This window comes from Oryza brachyantha, chromosome 11 (genome assembly GCF_000231095.2).
Source record: "Oryza brachyantha chromosome 11, ObraRS2, whole genome shotgun sequence".
In the NCBI taxonomy this organism is placed as follows: Eukaryota; Viridiplantae; Streptophyta; class Magnoliopsida; order Poales; family Poaceae; genus Oryza; species Oryza brachyantha.
In genome coordinates this window covers 14060950-14073987 of record NC_023173.2, presented here as the reverse complement: position 1 = coordinate 14073987, position 13038 = coordinate 14060950, and the positions used below count along the sequence as shown (strand labels likewise).

The 13038-nt window shown below is 39.9% G+C and overlaps 2 protein-coding genes across 2 annotated transcripts; one reads left to right on the top strand and one right to left on the bottom strand.

Moving 5' to 3' along the window:
• Nucleotides 1-2302: 2302 nt before the first annotated feature.
• Nucleotides 2303-6480, top strand: LOC102702798 (pumilio homolog 12-like). Its single transcript, XM_006663485.2, has 6 exons — nucleotides 2303-2504; nucleotides 3336-4737; nucleotides 4817-4979; nucleotides 5348-5511; nucleotides 5583-5841; nucleotides 5928-6480. The coding sequence occupies exons 2-6, from the start codon at nucleotides 3425-3427 to the stop codon at nucleotides 6057-6059; spliced, it is 2031 nt and encodes a 676-aa protein (XP_006663548.1). The 5' UTR covers nucleotides 2303-2504; nucleotides 3336-3424; the 3' UTR covers nucleotides 6060-6480.
• A 720-nt stretch (nucleotides 6481-7200) lies between these two features.
• On the bottom strand, nucleotides 7201-9276 carry LOC102702513 (putative H/ACA ribonucleoprotein complex subunit 1-like protein 1). Its single transcript, XM_006663484.3, has 4 exons — nucleotides 9038-9276; nucleotides 8812-8960; nucleotides 8182-8297; nucleotides 7201-7597 (listed from the first exon to the last, which is right to left on the bottom strand). The coding sequence occupies exons 1-4, from the start codon at nucleotides 9192-9194 to the stop codon at nucleotides 7438-7440; spliced, it is 582 nt and encodes a 193-aa protein (XP_006663547.2). The 5' UTR covers nucleotides 9195-9276; the 3' UTR covers nucleotides 7201-7437.
• Nucleotides 9277-13038: the final 3762 nt, after the last annotated feature.

The window sequence follows — 13038 nt, the reverse complement described above, 5'->3', positions numbered from 1 at the left end:
AGCCAAAATTTATATTTTCAACTTTTAAATTTAGAATGTATTTTGAGTTTTTCTCATCGTTGTTTATTTTCTAGTCTTTTCCTTTAAATTGCTAGGAAAAAATATATATAATTTTATTTATTAATTATTCTTTATTTATAAATATGTTATTAAATAATTGCTCCCATTATCGATGATGACTAGTCTTGGAGATGGTTCCGAAATTGTATATTTTGGATTTGTCTGTTTTCTTTCCATACGAAAGGATTTGTTTAGTTTTCAAATTTTTTTCCAAAAACATCACATTAAATTTTTGGACATCTAAATAATGCATTAAATATAGATGAACCAAAAACTAATTGCACAGTTATGGAAGAAATTTTAAGACGAACCTTTTGAGTCTAATTAGTCCATGATTAGTCGTAGGTGCTACAGTACCAACATATGCTAATGACGGATTAATTAGGCTCAAAAAATTCGTCTCGCGGTTTCTAGGCAAGCTGTGAAATTCGTTTTTTCATTCGTGTCCAAAAAACCCCTTCAAACATCCGGTTAAATATTTGACGTGACATTTCTTCTAAAAATGCTGACACGTGGCGCTCATCCATCCACGGACACGTCATCTCTCAACAGATTCATCCGAACTTTATGTCAGCCCACATGCTCTCAAGTTAGTTATTTAATTAGCTACGTAATCTACTGCAATTAGTTAGCTAAAAATACCGTTTATTTATTGCTAACAACAATAAGTAATATATCAATTTGAATTCTACGCCGTCCCAAAATAAATTTATTTTCCAGTTTGTATATAATATTTAACTCTTTATTTATTTATTTTTTTTATGATTAATATTTTTATTATTATTAGATGATAAAATATGAATGAATAGTTCTTTACGTGTGACTAATTTTTTCTTATTTTTTTATATATTTTCAAATAAGATGGTGATAAAAACACTCACACAGGAAAAAAATGATTTTTTTTAGATGGAGATAATACTCATCTCTAGCAGCACATGAGATGATGAGATGGGATTTGTTTAATGATGCCGTGAGGGACTTCAAACCTTGTACTTTGGTGGGGTAGTCCAAAAGCGCATGCCGCATCGAATCAAGGGAGTCAATGAAAAGAATGGCCAGGTCAATTTGAGGGCATAAACAATAATTGCTCTGAGGCACCTAGTCATGCACCCCAAAAGTTCTTCTAGTACTTGCCATGATATCCTCTTTTTCTTCTCCAATCAATGTTGCAAATTAAGGAGTATCCAAATGTGAGTGGCATCTTTTAGGAATCGTAGCAATTGCATAATAAGGAAGAATTAAATCTTGTTTAATTCTAGCTTATCCTTTTAAAAAAAACTATAGTTCTAATTCATTATAGTTATGTTCAGGTTTTTGGCGATTCGTTTGGAACTAAAAGTCTATCGTAGCAAATCTCTGACATTCGTATGCAAATGTGTCCGTCTAAACCATGCTACCAAGAAGAGCCATGCATAGGGCGGGTAGCGGGGTAGGGGTGGACAGCTTAGGCTTAAGTGACACGCCTAAAGAAAATGTATTAGGAAAGTATTAAGTTTTAGTTAAACTTTATCTAAAAGATTTATGCTATAACCTTGAACCTTAAACTTGAAAATTCCTAGTTCCGCCCACATGACCATAGTTGAAACGACCTCTGTATCAAACCTACACCTTACAAGGTCCAAGAAAACATCCTTATAAACAATATAAAGATGCTTACCAAGTCAATTTCATACGACACACCTTAATCATCATGTCATGACACACATTCACTTGGGACTTTTGCCACAACACTCCTGTCTAGGTAACTTCCTATATTTATATGTATGCAAATGTGTAATCTACACGCACACACAATCCCATCAAGCCCAAATCCGCCGCACAACTTTCTATTTGTAGGTGGTTAGCTTAATCACAAAGAAATCCCTAATAGCAAGGGTGAAAATCCACAATCTTCTCATCCAGCCATGCTTGCATGCATGCATGAGTGTGGTGGGTCCCCTCCCCTGTTTCTCTCGCTTCCATCCATCTCCAATTTTAAGACTCATCTATTACATTCCTAAATTAAAATCTAAAATCTAAATCTAAATTTAAAGCTGGTGTTTTTCATCGTATTTTATTTTCCATGTATATGTGATTAGACGGCTAAAAGGATGTACATAAAAAGTTTTAATTATAAATTATTTTTAACTATTAATTAAAAATTTTAATCATAATTTATTTTTAATTATTAATTATGCCTATCAGGTGGGAGGGGAAATAAAGAGTCCATCTTGGCAGAGAGAGTTGAAGGCGAGCAAAGAGGAGTCCAAGCGAACGCGCCTCAAGAAACGCCCCTCTTTTTCTCTGCGTCTCATCTAAGCCGCAACCACCGCTGCCCCGTGAAAGATCCTGGGAGATTCATCCATCTAATCTATCTCCGACCTCACCCCACGCCCACCCGATTCGTCGCGATTAGCTGTTCTCGTCACCAGGATTCCTCTCGCGAATTCTACTCTTGGCTGAAGGTTTGGCTCTGAATCTCTATTTGTTGGTGCTGCATCTTTTTGTTATTCTTTTCCAGTGATGGAGTGTGTTCATCCCTCGTTGGGGATCTTCGATCGGGTTGGATCGATTTTAGGGCTGTTTTGATCGGGATGTCTTTTGTTTTCGCCTAAAGATTGGATTTTTTCGAGGCGGGTTTGTGTTTCTTGGTGGGGGATTGTATCCTGCTCCTCGTGGTGATCGGGGGGGTTTTCTGGGGGGTTTTGGTGCCTTGGATCATCGGAAGGTTTGAGATGATGCGGTGATGGATGGATTCTGAGTGCGCAATTCCACTGCATTCGGCGAGGATTCTCTCGATATTGTTTGGTGCAATCTGACAGACTGATAAGTAGTAGTTCACCCACACTTTTGATCCCCTCCCAGTGACACTTGTTCTCCACCACCTGTAATTTTGGGGTCATATGCATTGTGTTGTTGGTGTGTTTGTGTCGTTGAGGGGATCAAAATTTGACCGTCCCCTTTGTTTGATTGTTTAAACCTGTCACCATCTAGTGATCTGCAGAATGGCTGTTCATAGTTTAACTGGGAAAAAAACAAAAACTTCTGTTGTTGTTTGTCTTGATCTCAACTGTAAGTCCAAATCATCCTCTTGTTTGGTGAAGACTTGCTGTCATGTTGTCATGTGTATAGCCCTTTGTTCTGCTTCCGTGTAGTTTGCCTTTGCTTTCCTGCCAGTGTATTTTCTACTCGAAGTATCTGAAAAGATGAGACTTTATGTATCTTTCCTATAATAATTGGTGAGTTCGGATTGTAAAATTGTATTCATGTGTAACATTGTATTCCTGGTGTTGCAGGTCTACTGACTTTACCTGCATTGTCCGATTGAGGCGGCGGCGCTCGCGGTCGCCAGCCAGGTGTTTCGTGTATCATCTTGTTTGTGTCAATGGAGGATTCACAAGGTGTTCAGAATTGTTCCAAGTTCGGGGATTTTGTTGACAAGACTTATGGTGCTTCATCGAGGAGTGCTGCTGATATTGAGCTTCACAACACGTGTGGTACTTCTGAGGCAATGTATCATCGTGCTGCCGGCTTCTGTCGAAGTGATGTTCTACTTGATGAGGAGTCGTTTGCATCAGCTTTTGACACGAGTCTAAGTCTCAGAAATCACCCAGTTGATAATCTTAACAATGCCTGCAATGTGACAACTGATGGAATCTATCCATCAGGCCCTATGAGGCCTACTTCATTTCAGAGCTGTGATCCACTGCTTGTTCAGGATGAATCCACGTGTCTACAGTTCGAGACTGGATCTGGCGACCACCAAGAACGAGCACAGTACCTTGGTAACTTGCCATTGAGCTATGGAATGAATGATATGGGTGAGCAATCTCAAATGTATGCACATTATCAGCAGGTTGCTTCGAACTTCATGTTGCAGCACGATATGGATGTGCGAAACCACTCTTCTTTGCAACCAAGCTATGTTTATCCACAATTGTATGCTACTGGGTCAAATGTTAGGAGCAATCAACAGTCTGCAGTTTGCCGTTCTGCAAGGGGCAGATCAACATATGGGCATCAAGTGGTGCTGGATGGTTCTGCCTTACAGAATAGAAATAACCACTGGAACAGTATGTTTATGGACAGTTATCCATTTGTTTCTAGTGATTATCACCGTACGCTGGAAGCTGAAAAGTTTGCCCATCCATATGGGCTAAACTCTTCATCGAGAGGTCTCTTGCAATCTCAATTCGATGATCTCAGCACAATGAAGCTCCTGATGAAGTCTGCTGCTGGGATAAATCCAGTAAGAACAATCAAATATTCTCCTCCACTAAATGGCTATAGCTATAGTGGTATGGGTCGAAGAATCAATGGTTATGGTGAAGCCTTGCACCTCAACGGGTTGAATTCCCGGTTTATATCCTTTGAATCTGACCATGATTTGGCCCTGAAAACAGCACAGCTCAATTTTAGTTCAGTTGATGAAGTTGCTGGAAGGATCTATATGTTCGCAAAGGATCAAAATGGATGCCGCTTTCTGCAAAAAGTATTCACTGAAGGCACCAAAGAAGATGTTGAAAAAATCATTTCTGAAATTATTGATCATATTACTGAACTTATGATGGATCAATTTGGCAACTATATGGTACAGAAACTGCTTGAAGAGTGCAGTGATGATCAAAGGAAACATATAATTTGTGAAATTACCAGAGTACCTGGAGATCTTATTACAGTTGCCTGCAACATGCATGGGTATGAACAATCATCTGTTCATATTTTTTTATCTTCAAATATTCTTGCTTTTTTTCCTTATATAGTAGAACAAATTCAGGACTCGTGCAGTTCAGAAGTTGATAGATACAATAAATACTCCGGAACAAATTTCGAAGGTTGTATCTGCATTGAGTCCAGGAGCAATGCGCTTGATGACAGATGCTAATGGCAGTCACGTTGCACAACATTGCTTGAAGAAACTGTTGCCTGAGTATAAAGCGGTAATGCATCTGCCAGTCATGTGATTTCCATATGCTATATCTTTTTGAACTTTTCCACGTATTTATTAAGGTTTGCTTCATGCTGTGCGGCTCTCTTACTTTGCATATAAAGGATCAGCAAAAGTATTGGTGCAAGTTCAAAATTATTGTCATTCATATTTGATTTGTCATTCTGTTTGTCATTCTTCTCGATACATCTTAATATCCAATAGGGTGTCTTAAGATATGTTCATGTTTTTGTTCACACTTCAGCAATAATGGCATTTCAGCAATAATGCCATTACACAGGTTGACATTAAAATAATCTTGCACTAGAAATTTGAACATTTAGTACATGTTTTGCACTGACTTGTGTGGATGCCTTGCAGTTCCTTCTTGATGCTGCCACACCACGATGTGTTAGACTTGCAAAAGATCAACATGGCTGTTGTATCATTCAAAAATGTATTGAACATTCAAATGATGATCAGAAGTACTTCTTGTTGCGCAATATCACATCCAATGCTCTTAACCTTTCAGAGGATCAGTATGGGTATGCCAGTTATCTTTTGCATTACATTGCGGCAACGTTTTTGAATAACATATGATTTCTTTCTTTTGCAGAAACTATGTCATTCAGTTTGTTGTCAACCTAGGAGTTGAATGGGCAACAAGCGAAATAGTAAATGAATTGGAGGGCAACTTTGGCTTCCTGTCAACACAAAAGTGTGGTAGCCATGTTGTCGAAAATTGTCTGAGGCAAGTACCGCAGCATGACCAGAAAAGAATCATCCATGAACTTATGGTTGATCCCAAGTTACCCCAAATCATGTCGGATCCATATGGGAATTTTGTGATTCAAACAGCACTTAAAGAATGCAAGGTAAATATAGTGATGCACTGATGCGTCCTCAGCCAAATGAATTCTCTCTTTAAATTCTTACTTAAATTGTTTAATTAATTGTGTAGGGTGATCTACATAGTGCCTTTGTTGAAGCTATTAGACCACATGCTCCTGCACTGCAGAACAACATGTATGCGAAAAGGGTTCTATCAAAGACTTGTCTGAAGAATAAGCAATACCGACATTTCTTTCTGTAGCCTGTCATTTGGTGATTGCAGAAAGGAAGTCGCCGGTTCAGTCAACATGTATCAGAGACAGGCTTAGTGTACAATGGTGTGATATAAAAGAATCGCAACCTAGAAAAGAGGATCTTTCTGTTTCCTTTAGAGTTTTGGTGAGGCAAATCTTTTGGTTGAACCATTTCAGTGTATTTACTTTAGATTTAATATGGTCAGTTGTAATGTGTGGATCGGTCATTTAATCATGTAAGTCCTGTATCTGCAAAAACTGTAGTTTATCAGTAACATTTTGTAATGACTATTAGTCATCTGATCAGATGAGCTGTATCATCTGCAAGGTTTAAATATTCTGGTTGTGTTCTGTTGAAAGTTTGAACCAACTCTGGTTATCGTTTCGGGGCAACATCAGGAGAAGCTAATGGAAACCAAATTCATTTCATTGTCGAGTTCATATCACATATTAGTGCAAGTATCCCTGGATATGATGAATATGCTATAAGATCGTGCTGATTTAGCTGGCTTGGAGTTTGGAAAGAATATTGGCACAAGTATCCCTGAATATGGTGAACGTATCATCACAATATTATATTTTCAGTTTTTGCCGGTAATGTCCATTGGAATTACATCCAGTTCGGTGAGCCCAAATTTTAGCTGGATGAGCGCAACATCGTTTCCCATCTCCTATATGTTTATAAGTCATAATTTTGACTCACATCTCCTTGCTTATGTTTATAAGCTAAGATTTTTTTTCACAGTAATTTTCTAGCATTTGCTTTTAGATAGCTAAGAACACATATAAAAATTTTACCTATAAATTATTTTAATAGTTAGTAATATGTTGTTAATGATATACTGTATATAGAATAACATATAGCTGTACCAGCAATATGCACAAGTAAACAACTAATATACACTAATTTGAAAATCGGAGATCAACATCTCCTATATGTTTACAAGCCATAAGTTTGACTCCCATCTACTGGCTTATCCTTTATAAGCTAAAATTTAAATTATAAACTTAACTCAATGATTTTTTTTCACCATAGTTTATTTTCTAATATTTGCTTTTAGATAGCTAAGAACACATATATAAAAGTTTTATCCACATTATTTTAATCGTTAGTAATATGTTGCTTATGATATTCTGTATATAGAATAACATATAGTTGTACCACCAATATGCACAAGTAAACAATTAATACACTAATTTGAAAATCGGAGATCAACTGTAAACGCATAACTTGTACTGAAGAGAAAACTTTGTTCCATGGAATTAGAGATCCAACACGACACAGGATGAGCTGCAAGTGCTCTGCTGACATATCAGGCTAGAAGAACACGAATGTTTTCAATGGAGCAGACAGCACATAGTTGAAACATCAGTCTGTAACTAAAACTAGAATCTGCCTCGTCCTCTGAAACCACGGCCTCCACCTCTGGGAGGTCCACCACGTCCTCTTGGCGCACCTCTTCCACGGAATGAACCGCGGCCGCGGCCACCGCCTCTTCCACCACCACCACGGCCACCACCTCTTCCCCCTCCTTGACTTTGACCCCTGCAGAGGAGGCAAACAGGCAAACAGTTATGTAACTCCTTTTGGTGTTAATAAGATAAATAAATATTGGACTTTTTGAGTAGCTTCTGATATGCATTCCTCATGCCTGGTAACACTTTATACAACGTTTCTTAAATGAAATTTCTGGCCAAACATTAAATTTCTCTAATATATGTACAGTACAGACTACAGACAGCAGGACAGAGAAGCTGCCTTATTTCTGTGGTTAGTAGCTGCAGTGGAATCTTCAACTAATTCCAAACAGTGCAGACTACAAATATTGGAAGTGTTGGCTTAATAGGCATACGTTAAAATCTGAAAATATTTCTTAACAGCTTCTTTATTCAAGAATTATTGATGTTGAATTGAGTATTAATATTACTTGTTGGGAGAAAGCTGGCAGTTGGCATGAAATACTGTTACCAATTCAGGTTTGCACATGAACACAAATTCACATGCATTTGGATTTCAAAGTTCTGTGGGACAAGCAGTGGAAACAGTAAGATAAAAATTGGGCCAACATCATACTACGTCTGTGGCAGAAAGCGTGAGAGAGGAAGATAGAAATTAGGCTAACGTCATACTTTGGCTGTGGCAAGAAGCGTGCGAGAGGAAGAAGCTTCATCGGATCGATGTAGAACTTATCGCCTTCACTGTATGACGTTGCAATGATCCCCTCCAACATCTTGACCGAGAAATACTGCAAGAACACAACATAAACTTCTAAGGCATGCGATTCAAATTTAAAAGCCATCTAATCAGATTTAGCAGACTAAAAATAAGGTGATTCTGGTACAAAATAATGAGCTTACAACCCAGAGCTCAAATTTCCACAAGGTTTTGACCAGGCACACCACATAACAGACTGCATCTCTTCTTTAACAAGCTAATTTGCAGATTCAGTACAAAACAATGAGCACACAACAAAACACAGAGATACAGAAACATCACGGCGCTACAACTAAACATTTTAGCCAACCTTAGCTGCGCTCAGCTCGACATACTGCAAGATATGATGAACATTTCTAAATTCACAAGTACTACAGTCGCAACTGAACAAACCAAGTCGCTATCTCCAACAGAACAAAACCTTCAGGTCAAATCCAGTCACACACCAGCAATACACAGCAAGGAAAAGGTTGAGTTTTTTTTCCTTTCTAAGCTCAGCAAGCTCAAGCAGTAGTGGGCTAGGAAGAGGAGGAGAAGGAGCTCACGGATTCATTGATAGGCCCGAAGATCTCGTCGACCTTGCCGATCTGGGTCTTGTTCTGGAGGTAGATGGGCGCGTTGAAGTAGGGCACCTTCTCGTTCGTCAGCTTCGTCACCGCGTCCCCCTCGCACGCGTGCAGGAACGTCGACACCTCTGGCCAAAACGCACGCATCATCAGAAAACTAACTCGCACCAGAGGAGAAGCTCTCCGGGAGGGAAGGGACACGCACCGACGACCTCGGCGGGGGGGCCCTCGTCGCGGAACCCGCCGCCGCCGCCGCGGCCCCTGCCGCCGCCCCCGAAGCGGCCGCCGCCGCCCCTGCCGCCGCCGAAGCGGCCACCGCCTCCTCCGCCGAAGCGGCCGCCGCCTCCTCTCGGTGGGCGCATGGTGGTGCGGGAGGGATTCTTGGGGGAGCGGTGCAGGGAGGAGGAGAGGGAGGGAAGGTTTCGGCGCGGGGAGGCGGCGGGGAGGGAGGGAAGGAGGGAGGAGGGTTTATTAGGGTTTTAGGAGGGGGGTTTTGGTCGGGTGGCGTGGGAGTCTGGGGGGTGGGCCATGGCGTGGTCGCGGATGAGTTTGGCCGTTGGATCGTTGTCTCTGTTTGTCTGGGTTCCATCGCACGGTGGAGGAGATGTGCTAGGGCTTTTCTCCTTTCGTTTTGCCAAACGCATCACACGCACGAACAAACGTTCGCATGAGTATGGACTATAGGGTATGTTCTCCTGCGGCTTAGCCCGAAAGATAAAAGATTATTTAATTTTTTAATAGTTATTTAAGGATATAAATTTATTTTAGAAATATGAGATGATGAATTTTTATATGAAAATAAGTACATTGTTTAACGATTCAGGAAGCGTACACGTAAAAATCGAGAAAAAAAATCTGCATAGGTCATAACTAAAAGAACATAGCCCTCGTGATCTCTTGAGTTTTTCGTTCCAGGGGCATGTGTTTGGGGCATGTGTTTGATTGTGTGTATCAAGGTTGGCCAACATATGTGGATATGTTTTTTTTGGGTTTGGTTGCATGCATGTGCGGTGGTGGTCTTTATGGCCTGTCTCGATGCTTGCAAAAAGGACTCTCTAGCCAAACTTGAGTGGCAACTAGTGATTTGAGCTTTTGTGGTATAAATTGATCCTATGTTTATATCACATCGCACTTGCGTATGCATCATGTTCATCTGCATGTGCAAACCTAGTCAACAAGGTCATCAGCCCCGCATGACTCCTCTCTTTATTTTTACTCCCCTCCACCTTGCTCTCATGTCATCATCGTCTCGCTCTCCCGCTTCTATCGCAATCCCACAAGATTGCCGTCGTAGTCATCTCGCACACCTATCCTTAGTACCACCCAAATGGTTGTTGCCGTCGTCATTTCCACGATAGTCGTTGTCACTATTTCTGCTCTCTTCACTAGCGGCCTACTTCAAGCTCGCAACACTGGATTTGGCTCCGAGTGGCTTCCACAACATGGCCGCTGCCAAATTTGGTAGCGAAGAACTTAGCTAGTCGAATCCGATGGAGAGGACAACAAGAGATGGTGGGGCACCGAAGAGTCGTCGTCGTCATCGTCCGAGAGGAAGAACTTGATGTAGCAACTAATGTAGTCTTTCTCTCCATCATAATAACCATGGTTGCTAGGGCTCGCTGTCACAATAGCCTTCCTCTCATCCCTTATCAAGATGACGGAGCTCCTCCACCACATCATTGCAGTTGCTGATGGAGACCTCTACCCACCACACTACATCTTTCCTCCTCCCCTCACCATTATCGCTATTATGCATCTTGCTAGCCTACAATGACGAACAATACGGAGCAGTGAGCATGGAAGGAGAGGGGGGGGCGACCCTAATATCCAGGATGATTTTTTTATTATATGGTGTTTTACTGTTTAAGACCTGTACATTTGTTCTACCTTTGTTCATTCAATATAATCCCTACTCTCCATCATATTGTACATATAGCTTATTTTTGTGTGCAACGAATAGTTTTTATATACAATATTGTACAGATAACCTTACTAGCTAAATAAAGAGGTAACCATACTCAGAGCACCGTATTATTAATGCAACCAACCAAAGAACATCTAGCCACATCCAGATTTGTGCAGTCTGGTAACCAATATCTACCAACTCAACCTTTTCGCTTATATTAAGCATAAGCCAAACGACTTATTAATAATTAAAAATATTTAATGGGTAAATCTTTTATATATGTGTTTTTAATGATCTAAAAGCAAATACCCAAAAATAAATTATGATAACAAAAATCTCAAAACCAACTTTAAATTTCATTTTTAAAATTTAAATTTTGACCACACTAGGGGATACGAGAGACCAAACTCACCTAGGCGAAGCTTATCATCCGAATGCGAAATAAGGCATCTCATTAACATATAATTACTCAAATATTGATTGTTATAAGCTTAAAAATATATTCTTTTAATAAAAAAAAGCTTGGTAAGCCTTTTTCTACCAGAAATGAATTTAACTCCAAGCTTGACTCGATGATTATATTACAATGGAAAAGTAGAACATAGATAACGCATTACTTGTCGAAGTTGTATGTTAATACATTGTAGAATACATATGTATGTAGGTTGACTTGTGATAAGAAAAGGTAGTAATCAATTCTTCATCATTAAAGAGTGCATACTTGAGTGTTAGAGCATCTCCAAGAGATGGATGAATTTGATTCCCAAAATTACTATACTAGGAGTTGTCCCAAAATAATTTATCCTTCTAAATCTTTCCCAACTCCAACAAGGGTCCTATATTTAGATTCATAAATTTAGTTAGTTTTTCACATAGGCAGGAGTACCTATCACCCTGATCAAGCTCAGCGAATGCGACAACTTAGACGGAGGCAGCACACTTGACATTGACATGTCACTGCTTTGGACGATGCTTTTAGCAGAAGAGGCTCCCTAGGTGGAGGTGGCCAAAGGACAACGAAGGTGAGTGAGTGATAGAGGGGAAGGAGGATGGGCACAGGGCGGCGGTGGCCAAGCAACAGAGGGAAAGAAGGCTAAGCATGCATGAAGCGGCCGAAGAATGGAGGGGAAGAAGGCTGGGTGCGGGCAGAGGTGACCGAACGTCGCCGAGGACGAGGGAAGAACACAAGAAATAACAAGGAGAAAATCTAACAAACGCCATTGACGAGCGCGTAATTCTAACAAATGCCATCGACAAGCGTGACTTCCAGCAAATGCCATCCTACAAGCCAAAACTTCTAAAAAATGCCATCTCCGTCAATACTCTGTTAACCAGCTCTGGTAGCCACCGTAGCATATCCATTTTAGCCTTATAGGATTGTACTATGTTTTAGATGATACATGCAGTAGCAAATGAACATATTTTTCACACGGTAAACAACAAATGAGATTTAGGTCTCGGTACGTTTTTAAGTTCACAACTACCACAATCTCACACATATCTTACACGTAGCTTAATACTCCCTCCATATTTTTTTATATGACGCCGTTGACTTTTAAGTCTATGTTTGACCATTCGTCTTATTAAAAAAATTATATAATTATTAATTATTTTGTTATAATATGATTTATTATTATAGGAACTTTAAGTATGCATTATAATTTTACATATTTAGATATAAATTTTGAATAAAACGAATGGTCAAATTTAATCCTAAAAATTAACGGTGTCATCCATAAAAATATGTAGGGAGTAACACCTCTAGGCATCACAAAATACAAGTGCACAACTGCACACCAAATATATTACTGTCTCAAACATAATGATGCAATTACAGAAATTAGTTAATATTTGTTTGCTAATAGTACTATCTCGAATCGATGCCGCCGCTGCCGTGGGTCGAATCGTCGTCGCCGTAGGCCGCACTGCCGCCGCCGTCGAACCAGCCACATGTAGCACTGCCCCCACCACCGCCATCGCAGCCCCGCCGTCGCCCGCGCTGCAGACCGCATCGCCCCCGCCGCCACACAACAAGCAACCTATAGGGTTAGGTGGTGTTTAGTTTACAATTTTTTTTAAAAAACATCACATCAAATTTTTGAATAAATATTTGAAGTATTAAACGTAGTCTAATTATAAAACAAATTTCAGATTCTGGCTGGAAACCGCGAGACGAATTTTTTGAGCCTAATTAATTCGTTATTAGCACATGTTGATTACTATAGCACTTATGGCTAATCACTTTCTAATTAGACTCAAAAGATTCGTATTAAGATTTCTTCCGTAACTGTGCAATTAGT